The 20683-nt window shown below is 29.7% G+C and overlaps 1 protein-coding gene across 1 annotated transcript in view; it reads right to left on the bottom strand.

The window, feature by feature from the left end:
• The window catches only part of LOC145751251 (dynein axonemal heavy chain 6-like), a 29581-nt gene that overhangs the window by 5069 nt on the left and 3829 nt on the right, over positions 1–20683 (bottom strand). Inside the window, exons 11-68 of the mRNA XM_082567357.1 lie at positions 20360–20426; positions 20042–20168; positions 19680–19854; positions 19358–19485; positions 19101–19245; positions 18599–18853; positions 17690–17839; positions 17454–17582; positions 17186–17341; positions 16944–17045; positions 16735–16834; positions 16426–16568; positions 16233–16325; positions 16028–16147; positions 15675–15838; positions 15353–15527; positions 14841–15018; positions 14556–14692; positions 14034–14264; positions 13570–13773; positions 13189–13334; positions 12769–13000; positions 12345–12482; positions 11957–12112; positions 11682–11825; positions 11412–11569; positions 11121–11235; positions 10769–10930; positions 10413–10597; positions 10155–10272; positions 9845–9988; positions 9123–9324; positions 8564–8731; positions 8261–8409; positions 7927–8067; positions 7574–7783; positions 7366–7494; positions 7182–7282; positions 6886–6996; positions 6574–6805; positions 6187–6362; positions 5895–6002; positions 5493–5636; positions 5238–5364; positions 4964–5113; positions 4539–4751; positions 4076–4252; positions 3528–3719; positions 3296–3409; positions 3007–3165; positions 2583–2758; positions 2177–2342; positions 1826–1954; positions 1543–1658; positions 1198–1395; positions 874–1045; positions 336–542; positions 3–143 (exon numbers count right to left, since the gene is read on the bottom strand). Of these exons, the coding sequence (XP_082423483.1) occupies positions 3–143; positions 336–542; positions 874–1045; positions 1198–1395; positions 1543–1658; positions 1826–1954; positions 2177–2342; positions 2583–2758; positions 3007–3165; positions 3296–3409; positions 3528–3719; positions 4076–4252; positions 4539–4751; positions 4964–5113; positions 5238–5364; positions 5493–5636; positions 5895–6002; positions 6187–6362; positions 6574–6805; positions 6886–6996; positions 7182–7282; positions 7366–7494; positions 7574–7783; positions 7927–8067; positions 8261–8409; positions 8564–8731; positions 9123–9324; positions 9845–9988; positions 10155–10272; positions 10413–10597; positions 10769–10930; positions 11121–11235; positions 11412–11569; positions 11682–11825; positions 11957–12112; positions 12345–12482; positions 12769–13000; positions 13189–13334; positions 13570–13773; positions 14034–14264; positions 14556–14692; positions 14841–15018; positions 15353–15527; positions 15675–15838; positions 16028–16147; positions 16233–16325; positions 16426–16568; positions 16735–16834; positions 16944–17045; positions 17186–17341; positions 17454–17582; positions 17690–17839; positions 18599–18853; positions 19101–19245; positions 19358–19485; positions 19680–19854; positions 20042–20168; positions 20360–20426 (8985 nt within the window). The remainder of the gene's footprint in view (positions 1–2; positions 144–335; positions 543–873; positions 1046–1197; positions 1396–1542; positions 1659–1825; positions 1955–2176; positions 2343–2582; positions 2759–3006; positions 3166–3295; positions 3410–3527; positions 3720–4075; positions 4253–4538; positions 4752–4963; positions 5114–5237; positions 5365–5492; positions 5637–5894; positions 6003–6186; positions 6363–6573; positions 6806–6885; positions 6997–7181; positions 7283–7365; positions 7495–7573; positions 7784–7926; positions 8068–8260; positions 8410–8563; positions 8732–9122; positions 9325–9844; positions 9989–10154; positions 10273–10412; positions 10598–10768; positions 10931–11120; positions 11236–11411; positions 11570–11681; positions 11826–11956; positions 12113–12344; positions 12483–12768; positions 13001–13188; positions 13335–13569; positions 13774–14033; positions 14265–14555; positions 14693–14840; positions 15019–15352; positions 15528–15674; positions 15839–16027; positions 16148–16232; positions 16326–16425; positions 16569–16734; positions 16835–16943; positions 17046–17185; positions 17342–17453; positions 17583–17689; positions 17840–18598; positions 18854–19100; positions 19246–19357; positions 19486–19679; positions 19855–20041; positions 20169–20359; positions 20427–20683) is intronic.

Genomic DNA, 20683 nt, shown 5'->3' with positions numbered 1-20683 from the left:
ACAGAGTAACCATCCCATTTTTCAGGGTTGAGTCTGAGTTCAAGTTCTCCCAAAGCACAATAAATTGGAGTCCTGGTCACATCCTCAACCAATCCTTTAAAGCATTTCATATTCTCCTCACAATCAACTATTTTAATCCAGTCCTGTAAAACAATATCATTGAATATGAATACAACAAATAAATTGATTGGGGTCTTCAAAATTTTTCGTTATTGAATATAACAAAAATGCTATGCCAATATTTAAGTATATACAATTAGTTGTTTTGCTTATGAAGCTTCTTTAGCCTCAAAATATTTAAAATTTTATGAAAAACCAAGAAATACTAAAATTACCTCCTCAGAGATCCAATCGAAATCTGGTTTTGGTGGTCTCTTCTTATCGATACCTGCTGCACCACGTAAGAAGAAATTCCATTCATCTTCAGTGATAAGTTCATGTTGTTTCATGATATCAACACAAACCATGAAACTGAAGATCAACTTGTGACGCTCAAACAAACCTCGAGCAACATTTCTGTAGATTGCAAATGTTGTATCATCCTGTAAAAAGTAGTTAAAGTTGAGTTTAATTCTTTATAGCCAAAAGTAAAAACACTTACTTAAAAATTTAAAGGGTTTGGTGACCATGCCATAGCGTACCTAAAATCTTTATGTAACGTTATCACTTTTGGCATGTTTTAAATTATTAAATTGATTTTGTCATTTTTTCCCGTCGCATTGTTGTAATGTTAATTGTATATCGTATTTATTATTTACTTTCATCAATGTACGAAAAACCAAAATAAATAAATAAATAAAAAAAGGCCTAAGTACAGGTAATTAAAAAAAAACATTTTTATAGAGAATTAACATATTTAATAAGAAGTTTTACCAATAAGATCTTCAGTCTTTTGTCCAAGTTATCAGAGGCCTCGGCATTAACAATTGTCATGTTAAAGATGCTGTTAAAATATTGAAGAGAGAACTGGTACATTGGATCAATTTCACTCAAGGATGCAACAACAAAAAACAAAACTGAACCTCTTGTTGCTACAGGACGATACCTGCAAAAATCAAGATTATTGTTACATTAACTTAGCTGATTTTATATAAAAAAAACTAAAAATAACAAGTAAACTTAGCAGTTGTGTGATAAAAAAATTACTTAAAAAAATTTAAAGTTTCAAGTCAAACAAAAAACGAGAAGATTTTTTACTTTTCTCGAGCTTCTGAAATATTAATCTCGGTTGCCTCTGCCTCCTCCAATCTCTTTGAGATTACTCCAGATGTGAGCTTTGACTCGTTTAAGGTGTTAATAAGAGTCTCGTTGTCAAGGATATTGCCCTCTGAGGTGAAGAGGAGTTTTAAGATTTGATCTTCTATGGACTTCAACTGAGCTTTGTCAGCATTGATTCTAAACAAAATCATAATTTTAATTTTTTTGTCATTTTATACATTTTATTATACTTTTTCACTTAAGAAAAATTGAGTTCTTTATTTAAAAACTCATATTTTAACTTAAGGTAAGTTTAATTTCTCATAATGAAACTTATTATTTTACCTCAAAATAAGTTGAGTTCTTTGTTCTTCAAGGTCTGGTCGCTCGAGTCTAACAACATCACTGAGAATCTGGTCCTCAAGTCCCAATCTTGTTACAGTAAAGTTAATGATGGTAACCTGCAAACATTAATTTTTTTAAATGTTAAAATTTTTCAACAAAAAGAGACCTAAAAAATTTATTCGTAAGCATAAACATAAATTATAAATCCGCTAGTTTTGTGTTATACTTCACCTTTTAATACTGTTTGTCTGTAAACCGATTGTTGGAATAAATGAATAATTACCTTAATGCAAACTTCAGGCAAATAATGTGGGTTAGCCATTTTAGTTGTCATGTAAAATCTGAAATTTTTGTCGTAATCGATATCTGAGTCCCCAAGTCTTATTAACATACGTCCACCAGCTATAAAGGTCTGGAAAAGATTTTCAAAAGTTTAAAATTTTGGTAAAAAAGTTTTTAACATCAATATAAACAGTACAAACACAATTTATATTTACTTTTTTTATATTCTATGTTACAGTTTTAAAGTATAAAACAATGCCTTAAAGGGTTCAATAAATTATACGTTATAATATCTTGAGTGTAAGTTTAGAATATAAAACCTCTATTTAAAAATTCTTAAAACTGATCTTACTTGTTTTAATAGCACAGGTTCAAGAGCTGGATCTAATGTTTCCTCAAGTTCCTCACATAACACTGGCATTCCAATCCTGATTGAGTTTTCCAGTGTTCTCAAAAAGTTAGGGTCACTCAACTTTATCACTTTCAAGCCATTCTTTGTCTCCTTGTTTCTCACCCATCTATTTGTATACAAAATATGTTAAAAACCATAACCAGATATATATTTTTTTAATGTCCCCTTAAGGGGATAGGTTTTTGATATTTTTATCGGGTAAGGATATGGAGTTTAAATGTGTCTAAACTATCAAGGGCGAATAGTGTGGCGTTTGTGGGCTCAAGGGCGAATAGTGTGGCGTTTGTGCGGCTTGAACCCAAAACCTTTCAGCTCGTAGTCCGATGTCATGACCAGTTTTTTATACCTGTTAGCTTGATCTTGTGGGTCTATCATAAGTGGCCATCGTCTTGATCTTGTGACCATGATGGCATTTTCAGTGGAAACATTATCACGGGGTAAACCTTCTGAATTCCACTGCCGAATCTCATATGCATCGCCCAAAATTTTAACCAATGTCAGGTTGTTTGAAGTAGGTAGGTCCTGTAAAGTTAAAGATATAGTTTTTTTTTAATATTTGCTGTCTGTAAAATAATAAAAATTAATTAATTTTTAATTTTTTTTACATACAAATTAATTGTGAATAGTCACTTAAGATACTGTTGAATTTAATTAAAAATGCAAGTAAATCTTTGTATATACTGTTTGTAATGTGTCTTATCCAAAATTTACATAACAAAAGCTGCAAAATAAGTAGAGTAGATTTAAAAATTTTAAAAATAAAGGTTTACCAAGTCCTGGCAAGTTTTTGTCCAGCCTTCAACAAGTTGTTCTCTGTAAGTTGATGTAAAAGCTCCATAATAAGCAACACATGCAGCTGCAATAAACACATCACCAACCACATTTCCAATCTGAAGTTCAAACTCTTCAACTTTTTCTTGCCAGCGAACCTATCACGAAATTAAATTAAAAATGTTAAATAATATATAATTGTAAAAAAATTGGAATTTGCACCAAATTACAAAATAATGATAAATTTGAAAAATTGAATTACATCTAACTAAACTTTAGGTATGTTACCTGTTCATCACCGAGAGCAGTGGTTAACTTTCCTGCTCTCTTCATTCGGGCTGCAGTAAGTGACATTGTTTTCATAAGTCGGTCCTTTTCTTGCACAGATTCATCATATGTGGCCTAAAATAAGTATATTATAAAATAAAGCAACAAATTTAATGCTTTAAAATGTTACATAAATACAAACTGTGTAAATTTTATATCATTTATTTTGTCAACAAACTTTATTTTATGATACCTGTAACTCAGCAATTTGTGCTTCTACATCTGCCAGTTTATCCTGTTTCTCTTTTAGGGAGGCCATTGTGACATCAAGTTCTGCCTGAGCAGCTCTTAGCCTCTCTCTTTTAGGTTCCACCTCCTTGACCACATTAGAGTAAGTGTACATGGCTCTTACCCACATGCAGAGTGACTTGCAAGCTTTGGATACCTATATGAAAAATATAAGTTTAGTAATAGTTTTCCTTTTTTAAATTTCCCACACTTAATAAATTTAACAAGCAGCATAGTGTACTGGTCAGAATGAGGTCTTGGGTTTAATTCCTAGTGCTGTTGTGATGTAGCACCCTTGAGTAAGGTGCTATATAAACTCCTGCTGAACCAACCCTTAATCAGCAGCTTATAAATACAGGGAAATTATAAACAATAACATCCCAAACTGACACTCTATGTTTAGATCTGAAGTAGACCTTTTCACATCAAAGATAAATAAATGTAATGAAATAAAAAAATATACATATATAAATAAGATGGTTTAAGTTTTAAAATATTTAAAACAATAGTTACCCTCTCCACTTTTTCAGGTATGAAGTCAGGCATGTTCATGTATTTAGTGAGTTTGTTGATGATCTTTCTTTCAATATTGTCCTTGTCATAGTCCAGTAGTTTTTTAAGGAAGTTAGGGTCGCCGAGAATTGTTTTAGCTGCACTCCAGTCTGTTTTTGCATTCATCAAAATACAAACCTGAATAAATATATCGTGTAAAATTTTTTAATAAAACCAAAAATTTAAAATGATTGCTAAATCTTTAGTTAATAGTTAAATGTCTGCTTATACCCTTGTGTTAATTAAAATATGAATAATAAATAAAACTCTGAAAAGTGTGTTTATAAAGCATATCATATTTAGATTCAATAAATCCCTATGTACCTTAAACTGTTATTGTTGTTAATTTAAATTCTAACACTTTAAAAATCAATTTAAGTTTATCTCTTTTTTATTTTTTAAACAAAAAAAGGTTAAAACTTACAGATTCCATAACAGTCATGACTAAGTCTGGGGGTTTTGCAAACACTTTAATTTCAGAGATATCAGATTTATCAAGAGCATCCAAAGCCTTGTTGGCTTTCTCAAGAACAGGCAAAGCTTCATCCAAATCCTTCTGAGCATCGTCTGCAATTGCCTGTGTTTCCTCAGCTTTGACTTTGGCTACGGCTTCATCTTCCAAAACAACTTTTCGCACCTAAATAAATTTGATTTACTTAACAGAAGTTTCAAAGCAAAAATGAAATAAAAACAGGAAAAAATAGTTTTTTGCAAATAAATAAAAAATATATTCAAATCAGTTTGAAATAGTTTATGTATATTAAACTAATTAAATATTTGAAAAGTATATAGATATTTGTATAAATTAATTTTTTTATCATAATTTTTTAAATTTTTTAGATGTTTTACCAGGTCAGCCTTCTCCTGATCAACCGATAACTTCTCCATAAGTTCTTCTGTTTCCACACTCTTTCTCTTCAATTCAGGTTCCAATGCTGTCAACTCTTCCTGCATCGAGTCAACCAAATCATTTGTCTCCAACAATTTCGATAAACCAGTCTGAAAATAGAGAAAATAAAAAATGTAAAATAATAAGTACTTTATTTTTTACATAACAAAAAAATGTAAAAATTGAGAGGTGTTCATTTTTATTTAATTTGAATAAAGTTTGATCTTAATTTACCTTAAATCTGTCTCGAGATGTGACTAGTTGCTTACGTTTTTCTTGTAACATACTCAGATAAAGGTTAATAAGTTCCAGATAGGATGTTGGCGTAGTGTAATAATGTCTTCTAAGTTCTTTATAAAACCTTAATTTACATGTTAGATGTTTTAGTTAACAACAATTATTGTTCTTCTGAAACCTAAATTTTATTTTACTTATGATTTAAAAATAGTTTTAACAGAAGCTTTAAATAAAAGCAGAATATTTAAATACTTTTCAGCCATTCTGTTGACGCTTGTGTGAATCTCAACACAGATCTTAGAAACTTGTGCTTTCTGGTCATCCTCAAGGTCATGGACTGGTCCCAAGAAACTTTGACTTACACTTAAAAGTGCCTCTTCCGGCCACTGTACAAACCTGTAAAAGATTTTAAGTTTTGTTGAATAAATCAGTAAATTATTTTTTCAATTATTTACTAAAGCAAAATTTACACATTGTAATTTTAATCAAAATAGGCATGTTTGAATTTTGTAATGACATTGACTTTTAAAGATTTTATAATTAACAAAGCTTTCATATAACTAGGACAACTTATATTATATAAAATAATACTAAACAAATTTAAAGTAATTTAAGTTTTTAACAGCCTTACAAAAAAGTAATAACAGGATTTACCAATCAATTGTACAACAGTTCACCAAAGATGGGAACATACGACATCTTGCTCTGAAGGAATCACCAACTGGAGACATACACAACACAATGTGGAGATTTTGACGCACCCTGTAGTATTAATAAACGTTGTTAAATATGATTTTAGTCTAATGTTAAAAGCCACATTTCATGTTTCATGTACTTATTTCTGTCAATATTTCTGTTTAACTATGAGCCAAATAGGAAAAGTAAGAAGGAGTGTAATGACATTTTAAAGCCTAAAACAAATACTTTTTAACAACCCCACATTTACCTTGCAATAAAATGTTGGAAGACTCCGTCTCGGTCTCCCTCTGAAATTCCAAATTCTTTCGCAAAAGGACGAATTGCACCCAGTACTTGCTCCAACTCATCCTTTTCAAACAAGTTGGGCACTTCTCCACTGTTAAGAATATTATTGATATCTTCCAGAAATTCTTCTTGAACGATCTAAAAGATATAAGAGATTGAAATAGATTGGTTTAATGTTGCATTTTATTAAAGAATGTTTTTAAATTAAGGTAACTTGGTGATCAAAATTTTTCGAAATAACCAGGCTTCAACAATCTTTTTTTAAATACTTTACCAAAGATTTGTTCTTTACACAAATAAACAATTTATCAGCAAACTAGATCAATATGATATACTGGTCACCACCAACCTGTGTGTCAGTAAACAAGAACACTGTGTCCTTTCCTTCAACTCCAGAAATATTGTAAACTTTTCTTAAATCCTCGTGAAACGACTCATAATTATATCCTCTTGTCAACTCAATTTGAATGCACTGATATCCACAAACATGACAAGCCAATCTGGTGAGAGATTGCTTGCCACACCCACCAACACCAACCAATAGGGCGTTGCCTCTTTGAGTAACAATCATTCTTGCAATTCTAACAATGAAAAAAGATAAAAGAAATCATTATAATAAAGTTTATTGTTTAATAGTAAAATTTAAAAGTTAAGATCTAACCTAGAAACATGCTCAATTGCATCTTGAAAGAAAACAAGTTTCATTTCTTTGGAAGAAGATAAGTTAAAGTCATCCAAATAATCTTCAAACACGGTTTTCACTTTTTCCATTCTGTAAAATAAATATGAAAAACTTTAAGTATTGTATTTTTTACAATATGCATAAAACAACTAAATGAATACAATATAGCTAAAACACATAATAGTTAAATACTTTTAAAGTAATTTGTCTTATTTGGCCCAAAGTTAATACTTTATGCTGCATTTTATAAAGCTTAAATAAATTTTCTAAATTACCTGTCACTCAAGTATTCATAAACTCTTTCCTCTTTTGGAGCACCGACTTTCAGAAAATCACCAAAAATGATTGGACTTTTAAGAAAGTTTTCAGGCTCAGTCTACAACAAAAACAAATTGTTGAAAAAATAAAAAGCATTTTAAAATGATGGTTACTTGAAGTAATAATATAACATATGTTAACCTGTTGTCCAAAATGTTTGCTGGCCATCTCAGCCAATATCTGATAGAAATAATTTTTGTCCTCACTGTTAATTAAACGATCATGGAAGACACGTAGAGCTTCATGGGCAAAAAGATGGTAAATGTGAATCTACATAAAAAAAGTTAACATTATTTACAAAACAATCTCATATTTTATTTTAGAAGTTAAATAAATAAATAAAACAAACCTGTTCTCTGATGACACCAGGATCTGCCCTTAATATACCCTGAACACATTTGGACAAATCTCTCAAGTTAAAAACATAGTGAGACTTGGTTGGGGTAGGTAACAGATCGGTCGACATTCTTCCGTAGATTTCTATAGCTGCATCAACAATGGAAGTTGCACTTTGTTTTACTGCAGCAGGGAATTCTGATAAAAATCCAGACAGTATGGCCTAAAACAACAAATTAAAATTTCCGTTTTACAACTTTAAAACACAACTTTTAAAAATAAATCTAAACAATAATTTTTACCAATACAATCTGAAATACGAACAATAAAAATATTTAACATTTTATATGCATAAGATATACAAACCGAGAAAATAGTTTTCAAGTTGAAATCAGATGGTGATGGGAGACTGAACATTCCGAAATGCCGAATAAATCTTGGCGTTACAGGATTTCTGCCACCACCAGGTGGAGCACATGCTGCAGCAATTGTAACATCCTTGATAATCTAAAAATTTACAAAATAATATAACTTGTTATAAATAAAACCAAAAATTTTTAAGACAAATTAGCGAGGTTTTAAATTTAATGTATTCACATAAAATATAGTAAATAAAAAAATTATCTTACTAAAAAACGTCAAACTAGGTATTAATTGAATTAATTCCATTTAAAAAGTTTAGTTAAATTAAGTGTATCACCTTCCAAAACATTTTTTCTCTGTCATATAATCCACCAAAGTCCTGATATTGTCTAAGTAGTTCAATGGGAGGCTGAGATCCATATCTGTCTAACTTTGGCATGTTCAAATCATCAACAAATATTATAACTCTCTTTCCATTTGGTGCACCTAAAAATTTAAGTTGTTATTGTATATTGTTGTAAACAGCTTTTTATTTCAGAATTTATATATTTTTTTGTAGTATACTTTTTTCTATATGTTTTTTTTGATACAATATAAAATGTAACTTTGCTTATAAATACAATACTTTATCTTTTTTTACCAATAATATTTTTTCTTTTTCTCTCCAATTTAGCTTCAATAAACTCTTGAGTTCTTAATGAAGAAGTTTGAGCAGAAAAGTTCATATAAAGTGGAACATAATTCTTCGATTCCGCGATAGATTCAAGTAAACCTCGAGCTACAACAGATTTTCCTACACCGGTACCACCTTTAAAAAAATAAAATTGTTAGTTAATTTTGTACTTAAAAGGACTTTTTATAATATATGATATTACATATCCATATAATTGGTCTGGTTAGGGCTATTTAAGAGCCTAACAATTAAGAGCCCAACAATTAACTTGCTGATTTTCTTTTAGTTTAGTAAAAGTTTTGATCTAAAAGTTTTTTATTCAGGACTTTATTTTGATACATTAATGTAATTGTAACAAAAAAGTGCTATCTTAAATATATCATAAACTAAAAATTACTTTCAGGTATATAAATAGTTGTGCAACATGCTTAGAATTTCGTAATTAAATTTTAACACAAACCTATGTAAAAAAATAAGTTATTATACTTAGTAATAGATATACAGGAAATAATTTTACATAACCTACCAGTAAACAATACAGATTTTTCCACAGCCAGTAATTTGTCCATCAGGTAACCATACCTCACAGTATCAATAGTTGGCACCAACATATCGAAAAAGGCAATTTCAGTGTCATATTTAAAAGCGGTGATACTTCTTTCCCACAAATCAAATCTCTTCGTGTCGAAATCATAATAATAACTGAACATGTCAGCCCCAGACGGAATCTGAAAAAAAAATTTTATAATTAAAAAAATATTGTGGGCCAGTATATTTAACTTAAAAAAATTAGTTAATAGTTTTTCATTATCCACATTATAAACATGTGATAAGTTTTGTTTGGTTGACCCTATAACGTACACATAGAGCTCATTTAGTTTATATCAGTTGCAAAATGTTTGGTCGGCAAATACAACTTTAATTAGCCTTGTTTTTATATATATTTTATCCTCGATGTGGGAAAGTCGAATGCGTGACCTAAACATAGAGTAACATGAGTTACTTTGTCCCAGTTTCAAGTTACCTTTAGCAGTTTGGAATATTATATAGATTATAATTGCCCTTTAATTAAGCTGCTGATTAAGTGCTGGCTCAGCAGAAGTTCTTACCGTTTATGGCGCCTTACTCAAGGGCGCTACAGCATGAGAGCAGTGGGGATTGACCCACCACCTCATGGTGATGTAGCAAGTGTTTTTACCACTACACCACACTGCCGGTTTTGAATGTTACTGCTTTATATTGCATTACCTTCATATCTGGATTGTCTTCCATTTGTCCTCTTAAAAATGTATCAAAAGGCTCAAAACAATTTTCGTTAATATTTCCGCCTACTGACCAGACATAAGAAAATACAAAAGCATGAGCTACAAAAGGATGTAGCCTTGATGGGTCCTAAATTAAGAAAATCAAAGGTTAAAAAATTATTTATTAGTAAATGAGTAAAAACAGCTATAAATAAAAAAAAAGATATAGTACAAACTTTTAATAAATAAAAACACAGAAAGTCTCAAAAATTTTTTTTATTTTTTATTTTATTTATTTATTTTTTTTTAAGTACCTGTTTAAGATCAGGGCCACCTTTACCAAGCAACAAAGATTGTAAAAGTGAACACAAGGTGGCAACCTTGCTTATTCCAACTTGTGGCATGGCTTGAGTTAGAGATTTTTCAACATATCTAAACACAATAAATCAAAATAATAACAAGAACACAACGTTAGGTATTAAAGAAGTAAAAAAGTTATTAGTTTTTTAGCAAATCCCCTTTTTGATCATAATATTTATGCAAGTTAAAGGGTTTAATGCTTGAAAACTTACCTAATGCCATCTTCAATATAAGCATCAAAAAGATCGATAATGTAATGCCTTGTCTCCTCTTTTACTTGCTCACTCATCTTTGTCTTAAGCCAAGTTGTCACATAAGGTCGCCAGCCTAACTCATTGGGATCAATGTAGACCATTCCACATCGGGATACTGTAGCTGGGGAAGCAACAGCTAAATCCTGTAAAAAAAAATTTTAATTAAAATAGCTAAACAATATTAAACTAAACTTCTGTAGCCTTTGTTACAGTTTCAAAGCTTCATGTTCACCAAATTACATTAAATTACCAAAACAAATGGTCTTACTATTTTAAACATTATAAATCTTTGCTTTAATTATGTTTTTTTTTACCTGAACTTCAAACAACATGTGCATGTGATCGGTCAACTTGATTCGCTCAGAATTTGCCAAACACAACATTTTGTTGTCATCCAACACTGTGTTCATGTTTTCAATCCACAATGCATCGACTGGACCATCACAAACTATCCACTTGTGGTCAGTAGAGGTGTCCTACCAAAGTTTAAATTTAAAAAATTGAATCTTAAATTATGACAAATTTAAAGAGTTAAATTAGTTTTTATGATTAAAAATGTTTTTCTTAAATAAAGATTAATTAGATAACTTTTAAATGTGATTTTTATTATATTTTGTATGGTTCTAAGTAGTATGTTTTTAAAAACATAATTAATTGTCTTCTTACCTGTACAGCAAGCCTAACACTAATTGCCATTAAACCATCCTTCCATTCCAGTGTTAATTTATCTTCTTCTCCATATAACTCTCCCATTGCAATACTTTTGGGGTTTAACACAGTGCTAAAAAAAGGTAACATAAACATTAAAATAAAGTAGAAATGCTGTAAAGAAATTTAAGTATGTTTTTCAGATATTTGTATTGTGTTTTTTTACTATAGATCAAACATACAAAATTTTAATAAAAAAAGTTTTTTAAAAAAAAAAGTCTTTAAAAAGTTTTTAAATGCAATATTTACGTTTTAACTGGTTTGTACTGTGGATTGTCTATCTTATCTTCATGCAATCTGGTTAAGGTGTTGGCTAATATCTGGTAACAAGTGGTCTTTCCGCCACCAGTTGGTCCAACCAACATGACACCATGCCGAACAACCATTGTTTCATATAATTGTATCACCTAAAAATAGTGATTCATTATTTTTTAAAAATGGTTTTAAACATAATAAAAAATGTTTTGGTCAAAAATTTAAAAAACTATTTTTAAGTGGACTGCTTAAGTTAAATTTTACCTTCTTAACAATGGAAGCAATTGGTTGTAAGTTGGCTTCCACCAAGCAAGTTTTAATGGTTGATTCAAACACACCATAGTCATGATCTGGAATCTCAACCCCCGGAAACAAATCGGATAAGATAGCACGAAACAATTGCGCATCCTACAAAAATACATTAAATCGCATGTTAATAAAGTTAAGTTATTAAAATGCTGTTGTTTTAAATAAATATAAAAACGGTGCCTATAATTTTCTTATTTGCTAAATTAAAAAAAAATTTATAAAAAATTGACCTGAACAAGAAATTTGGGCAAGTTCGAATCCCTGAGTGCTCTGATAAGCACAATATCTTCATGGATGGTTGGGTTTTCACGCTTAAGTGATCCAGCCATCACTAACACTGACTTGACAGCTCGCATTCCGAAATCATAATGGTCTTGTTGTGACAACTAAAAACAAAGCAAAATGAAATAAAATGTAAATTTTGATAAAAGAAAATTGTTACATCAATGTAATTTTAATTAAATAAAAAGCCAATATTTGTTAATCCATATTATAATGGAAATATATACAATAAATTCAGGAAATTTAAATGTCAATTCAACAAAATGATTTTATTTTAAATTTATAATATATTGTTATTTCATTACAAGATTTTGTAACAAATCCCATTTCTTGTACCTGTTCAGAGCAAAGCTTGTACATTTGAGTCATCTTTTGCGACAGAGTCTTGGAAGATTCAAAACCTTCACTGTACAAGATCACCTCAGCAATAAGTTTGTAATCAGGAACCATCATAGCAATAGGACGAAACAGAGCCTTAAAAAATAAATTTTCTGAATATTAAAATGCAATTTACATCGTTACATTTTTTAACAAAGCAAAGAAGATGACATAAATATTGTTTGAATAAGGTTTACTAATTTAGTGACTGCACAAAAGGCTGCATTTTTATCCAATTTGCGACAGGTTACTGATTGTCAATATCTGTTTAAAACACTTAATTGCCTGTTAGAATTGTTTAAAGCCTTGTAAATTTATTAAACATAAACAACTTATTTAATAACTGTGTAGCCAAAAAAAGTTTTTAACTTTTATATTTTACCTTCAAGTTATCTGGTAACTCAGTACGTCCGGCATAACCCGGATTCATGGTAATAAAAGCTGCACAAGTTGCATCCAACTTAATTTCTCTTCCTTCAAACATGAATCTTGTGACTCGAGAAGACTTTGCGTTACGAATGGTGAGTAATTGTTGGGCAATGACAGACAACACCTCGATGTCAATTCTGTTGAACTCATCAAAACAACACCAAGCTCCTGATTGTGCTAAACCACTGTTGTATGATATTGAATTATTAGTTCAAAAAAATATTTAGACACAAATTTTAAAATATAAATCATAAAAAAATTAAATTAAATTAAACTCTTATACCAATGTGAAAATAAAAATGTACAAAACATCATGACATTAAGATAATTTAGCATATCTGTAAAACTTGTATTATTTAATTTTATAATTTACCTGAAAAATCTTCCCATGATCTTGAAGTCAAGACCTTCTGAACAGTTAAACACAACACACTGCTTAGCAAGAGCTTTTGCCAAATCTTTTGTTGTCTCAGTTTTGCCAGTTCCAGCAGGACCAGCAGGTGCACCTCCCAAATCAAGCTAAAAATATTTACAATTTTAATATATTCATTAATTTTATTCTTGATTATGTGGTGGCTAATTTTACAGAGTACCTAGTAACTTGTAAAATTTCTTAATCATAAAATTTTTCTTTTGTTCCACAAAATGCTATTTTTTTCAATCACACAAATAATTTTATTTTTTCATTACAAACAAAAATCTTCATTTAAACTCTTACATGGTAATGTTTTTATATAAATTTTATATAATTTACCTGCAAAGCACCCATAAGGCACAGATAACATCTATCTGTAAGTGGAGTGATGACCAATCTGGGGCAAGCGCCCAAGTACTCATAACCATAAATGTATCTTGAACCGGCACATTTTACAGCACAGTCATCTATATCTGATTCCCAGTAATATCTGAGTTGTCGTAGCCACTCAAAGTTGGTGGGTGTGTCAACATTTGTTCGAACCTGAATAAAAAAAAATTATAGAAAATCAGCGTAAGTAAAAATTGTCATGCGTAAGTAAAAATTGTCTTAAATTCATTTTTACAAAAAGTTCTTTTACTAAAATAAAATTTTAAGTTTTAATCACAAAAGATAATCTTACCAAATGTTATGTTATGTAATTGCGTAAAAGTATAATGATTTAGTAGTCATAGAAATAAACTGTCATAAACAATTGATGAATGGCAAGTTTATTGCATTAATATAGAAGTAAACCAACTTACCATATCAGTAATAATATCCCTGGCATGCACATCCACAGTGATCAGAGCTGTTATATTATTTCTATGAAGTTTTGGTAGATTGGTTCGAACAAGAGCAGCCAAACTGTTCAACCTCGCAAATGAGGTTTGTTCAAATTCTTTTAAACCTATTTCTGTTCCACCCTCACAATCACCAGCGAGTATTTGACTCACCTCAACACACCACATTGTTTGAGAGATAGTTAAAACAACCTAAAATTTAGAAATTACGTTTTTTAAATTATCATCAAAAAAAACTAATAAGTTTTAAATTGGTAAACTTACTAGTTGATTTTGGCATTAATTTTATAATATTTAATTTAAAAGTGATTCTAAATTTCATTTAGAAGGTATTTAAAATCTACCTCAAGCTGATATCGCAAATTTTAAACCATGAAATCGGTAACCTGTTTTTATTATATAATCAATTATCTATTGCATTGTTTAAATTGCAACAATCTTTTTAAATGAACTTTTGTTGTAATAATAAGATGAAAATTTAACCTGGGAAGGATGAGCTCTACACCATTCCTCTCTTGATCTTATCTGAAAGTCAGCAATGGAAGCTTTCGACATTTTCCTTAAGTTAACCACCATTCCCTCTTCCACCTTACCCAACCAATCCTCTACATTTCCTCTGGCTAAAAAATAAATTGAGAAATAAGTAAAAATAACACACAAATTATTTATTTTAAGTTTATAAATTAAAGAAGAGAAAATTTATTTTAGTTTGCAAAAATACTCTATTGCCCAGAAGAACTTTTACATAATGTAAAAAAATTTATTTACCTTTTAATCCTTTTCCTAAACTGACATTTTCTCCTTCGGGTGAAATCATTGCAAGGATATCGTTAGTTATTTGAACTTCTCCACTCGGTGTAGATTTACCATCTGATGGGTTTGCTACTGTTCCAAATTCCAACAATGCAATTGCGTCGAAACATTTCCTCAAATGAGGTTGTACAGCCTAAAAACAGGAATAATTATTTTATCTGGAGTTTATTTTAAGATATTTTGCAGATGTTCATTTTTCTTAATATTTTTTTTATTGACAAATTAGAATCAAAAACAATGTTTTATAATAATTTTTATTTTTAAATATTTCATAATATAGACGGTAAATTTAGGTAAAAGACTTCAAATGTGCATTTCAATATATACCCTAAATATTTATTTTAATATGGTAAATTAAGGTAAATGTTTGGCTATACATTTTATGACTAAAAACCAAATCACTTGTTTTCATGAAACATACTTCAATGACGTACCACTATTTATGTTATATATCACCAATTCTTTACCTGTGGATTTCTTGTTTGAGCCAAAATCTCCAACAATTCATCATTAGAAAGAAAGTAAAATCGAGGAAAAATAACTCGCTTTGACTCCAAGTAAGCTTCCAAACACTTCTGAATTTGATCCAACAAAGAGTTGTTGTTTTGAAATTGCTCGACCAAACCTGGCTGGGTGGATGCCCTACAGAAGACAAGATAATTGTTAGATTGAGCTACAAATCTCATTACAAAACAATATTATGTTTATATTTTAAAAACTATCTGACACAAATGATCACTTTTATATATAAATACTTTTATTTTTAATTTAAAATGTTCCTATACCAACCTTAAAGCATTTGGGAGTCTGTTAACCTTTCTCATAATTTCTTTCCAAGATTTATCAACTGTCATAAACATTTTTGCTTCAGCTGGAAGTTGACGCTGAATGTCTGGTGCACTGAAGATGGATTCAAGATACAACCAATTTCTTTGACAGGTTAACCATTCATCCTGAAGAAAGCAAATATTTATCCAAACTTTAAGACCCAAAAATAATCTATTCTTTACATAAAAATGTCCAAAAAACTATCATTTTAACAAGTGTGTTGCTAACAATATGCTTATAAAAACTTTGAAGTTGTTTAAGACAAAACATATATAAATATAGAAAATATAAACATAAGTAATCAATTTATTTACCAGAGTATCATTCATGAGGTTTAATTGTTTTTGCCAATCATCAACTTTGTCTTTGATAGGACCAACATATCTGGATGAACTTATTGTTGCTATGCTTACTCTACTGTCATCAAGTTGAACCTGGCAATAAAAAAAACATTTGATCAAGTTATAGAGCAAGTAAACTGAATTATTTGCAATTTTAGATTATGTGATTATTATTTACTTGAATTTCTTCTGTACCGCCCAAAATAAAAACATCTTTGGAATCTCGATGAGCCAAGACTGCAAACTCAGTTGTTTTCCAACTGTCTTCAACCTGGTTATAAATAATTATTATTTTTTTGTAAATAAAAGTAAGCAGTATTTTAAATGTAATTCTCAACTAGGCTTGTCAACCTTAAATTTTTAACAATCACCTTTTTCAGCATAGTTTCAAGGGAGGCCTCCCCTGATGCTTGTCCCGAAACTTCTTCAATTGCTTCAGCATTCTCAAACACACCCCACTCGTTAAAACTTCTCAAATTTAACACAACAGGCTCACCATCTTCTGTTGTGGCAGCTACAAAAAAAAATAATAAACTATTGGCATGGTTGTAAGAAAGAGCTTTATTTACTAAAACCTATTTTTTTTAATTTATTGATTGTTTTAAAATTTTTAAGATTATTAATAGTGAACATGTTTAATTTACATTCAAGACCTTGTCATTAGAAAAAATTATAATCACCTTGTCCAGGTGTAGGTAACTTCTGTCCAATAATGTTTTCAATTGACTCCCAATGTCTAGTTTTAAGAAAAGGGTTTCTTAGATTTGTGACAACAGGCATCTATAAAATAACCAAGTATATGTTATAACTTAACAATATCACAAATTACAAAAAAAGTAACAATATCACAAATTACAAAAAAATGTTGAGTATAATGATGTCATGTTACCTTGTCTCTCATTTTGTTGACTTTTCCCTTTAGCACTGGAACAACATCATTTGGTGGTAATCCTTTCTCAAGTTGATGAGAATATTTAGCATATTTGGCAACCTAAAATTATAATATTATGTAAAGTAGTGCTTTTAAAATTTAATTAATTTAAATTAAAATTCATTTTACACACAATATTTAAAAAAAATTTTACTGTATCCAAACTAAAATAAAAAGTTGTTAAAAAAATTACACAATACCTGTTGGTTCATTGCCTCAGGATCAAGAGTCTCAAATGCAAGATCCAACCATTCCTCATTCATTGTATCCCACTCCTCCATTGAGTTCCACAACAATTCTTTCAACTTTAACTCAGCGTGAACTTCCTCTAGTTCATCATACTTGGTCACTTCAACCTTGAAACAAAATTTAAAACATTGAATAAAAAGTAATATTTTAAATAATAAGAAAATTAGATGTTTTAGGTGACAACTTTAAAAAAAATACCTATTTGGGTAGTAAACTTACTTTAAATTGCTTCTGATATGACTTATACTGGAAAGCTCTTTTCTGCAGTTCATCCATTCCTTTCATCATTTTTTCAATTGTGCCATGGACTTTAGCCTTGTCAGATTTTATATCAAGAATAAAAGGATCCTGGAGATGTCATGTAGAAAACAAAAATCAAATAAATATCTATACTTTGACCATTCTAAGCTAAAGTCACTTGTCTTATTTTATTAATTTTTTAACAATTACTTTACCTGTCCTTCTTGCTTGATGGCTTTAACTTCTTTTCCTAATTCAGCAATGTCTTTGTCAAGATGGTTACAAAACTTGTCCACGTTCGCATCTCTTTCTGACACTGATTTGTCAATTGCATCACGAACAAGATGGATAGAAGGTCGCAATGTCTAAAACACAATAGATAAAATTTAGAAAAATATTTTTTTTCATAAGACTGAATACAGTGTTGAAACTTTTAAGCAACATCAGGGAACGAAATAACGGGTCGCTATTCGCTAAAAGCGAATCGTTTTTTCAAATTAGCGAATCGTTTTTACAAATATATTAGAAATAGCGAATCAACAAAAAAAAGGTTCAGGCAGTGATAAAACTCTCGTGTATATTTTTACGATCTATTTTACACCGGTTTCACACTAATTTAATTACATCTTCATAATCCTGCGTAAATGTAGGTTACTATAGGTCATTTAATAACAACAACTTTCCATGTTTTGGCAAGGCGTAAATTTCGCTCCCGAGATCGTTCAGTTGTTGCGCAATTTTTTAAATGCATAACACAGCCTTAAAAGAATTAAAAATGTCTCGTTTTTCTTGCAAAATATGTTTAACAATTGTTTAACAATAGGTTACATTTTAAAAAAGGCCACGCAACGCGTCAAGTGTTACAAAAAAACGAAGATTATGACTTGAACCTAATAATTACTCTAAAAATGCGACCTCATTTTTAGCGAATCGTTTTTTAAACGTTAATTCGTACCCTGAACATGAAATTTATTTTTTAGATATTTTTCAATTTAAGACGGTTTAAGTAGGTTTCATTCTTAATATTTTTATTGAAATAAACCAATAGTAGTATGTTTGTTACAAGAAACATACCTACATAAAACAAAAAATGTTAACCCTTTTTACAATCAAGTGTGTGCTACCTTATATACAGCAAAGTCTTCAGGTGGTGTGGGCACTTGATATTTCTCAATCAAATCATACATCAACACAACAATAGTAGAACTCTCATCTAAGGGCTCAATCCTGTCCTGAATTTCGTCCAAGAAAGACAGAGATTCAACAAACTCAATGGTCGAAGCTGGAACCATTTCAAGTTTGAACTGGGCATCTTGTGCTTCACTGATAATAGAGTCCATCTGGCGTTTAGCAAGCTCTGGTAAGATGTTGTTAATAGCCTGAAAATAAAAAAGGAAGGAACATTTTTTAAACTGATGAAGCAACTGGGGTAGTGTTTTAAACTTAAGAACAGCTTACTCATACTATTCAGGATTGTTAATGGTTCGTAACTTCAAACAAAGTTAGTATTTTATGTATTTTTAACAAGACATGCAAGTCTATCAAAATTTGTCACATTATGACATTTTTTGGGTTTATTTTTGTTTAAAAAGTTAAAAATAACACAAAGATAAAACTTGTACAAACCTCAAGACACCGTTTAGGATTGGGAATAAGTCTTTTCTTGAGGTTTTCAGCATCCACCAACAACATTCCTATGGGTCGTTTCGTTCTAATTGCACAAGCGGCTTTGTGTTGGGAATGATATCTAGCAAGAGCTTCAGAGAAAAAGCTAAAAAATTTAAATTCATGTCAAAAGCCAAAACAAGATTGTTAAAAAAGAATATTTTAAATTAGAATTTAACACATAAGAATGCAAAAAAATAAAAAAAATAATTTTTTACTTGACATCATGGTCTTCTTTCTTCAACAAATCAAGATCAAGCAATTCATTTTCCCGAAAGAATTCATGGAAATGATTCAATGTATCTGAGTAAGCATCAGCAGCAAAGAATGCTTTGCTAATTGACTCCTGTAACCCAAAAAAGTTTATTTAGCAAAATCTTAAGTTAGATAAAATAAATCTAAAACTTAACCCTAAATATTACAAAAATAGATGAAGCAATTTCAGAAGACCAATATTATCCAAAAATGGCAACTTCAAACTAGTTTTAAATAACAAAAGCTAGCTTTTAATAGTCAGTAAAAGTGACTTTTTAGGCAAACCTTAATATTGTTGATTAGTCCTTGTAAATGTCGATCATCTTCAAACATCGCCAGCAAAGATGGTCCATCTCCACAAATTTTATCCTCATATTTGTGATTGATTACTGGTCGAGTAAATGCATCAAAGTAATTGTCCATTACCAGGTTGGCCACAGATAAAACTGTCTCTTGGAATCTAATTTGAAAAATTTTTTTTTCTATTAGGCACAATGTATTTTTGAAAAACAATACATTTTTAGTGTAGTAGATTGAAAAAAAATTAATAAAATTCATGATTTAAAAAATTAACATATCAATTATTTTATTAAAGAAATTTGACCACAAAACTAATAAAATTTTTTTACAAAAATGTATGTATTAACCTTTGAATAACATCACTTAATGTCTCATGAAAGTCATCAGCATTAGGCATAAATGATAAAAGTTGAACATCGAGATTAAACTCAGTCAAATATAATGGAGGTAAGACTGGCGTCTCTTCTTCATCACCTGTGTATAATAAGTTTTATATAAGAAAAAAATTTAAAACTATAAAAATCTTATAGAGCTTAAATTAAATAGGTTTGCTGTAATTCTTATGGTATTATCGCATTATTGACATGCATACTGTTAAAATCAGTTTTGCAAAATAGATTTGTTAACAAAAAAATTTTAATTATAACTAAATATATAAACATTACCTGGCAAATTTGTAATAACAGTTGAGGTTGAAACTTGTTTCTCTTTTTCTGTTTCTTCAGGTTCCTCCTACAATTATAAAAACAGCTTATGAAAAATATAAAATATTAAATAGGTTATATACATATTTTAAGTAAAAATATTAAAACTTTTTTTTGCTTTAGACAAGAGATTTTAATCAATAGAAAGGTAAATTGTAATTTCATCTGTGTATGGAAGTGATATCCTATTGCTGTGTTGTTAGTAACATAATATCTATTGGTTGTAAAACAATTTTTTTTAACAAACAATACAGTTAAAAAAATAATCATAAATATTTATTTTAA

This window comes from Corella eumyota, chromosome 4 (genome assembly GCF_963082875.1).
Source record: "Corella eumyota chromosome 4, kaCorEumy4.1, whole genome shotgun sequence".
Lineage (NCBI taxonomy): Eukaryota > Metazoa > Chordata > Ascidiacea > Phlebobranchia > Corellidae > Corella > Corella eumyota.
Note: the sequence above shows the minus strand (reverse complement) of the source record. Positions and strands in the feature narration are given on the sequence as shown.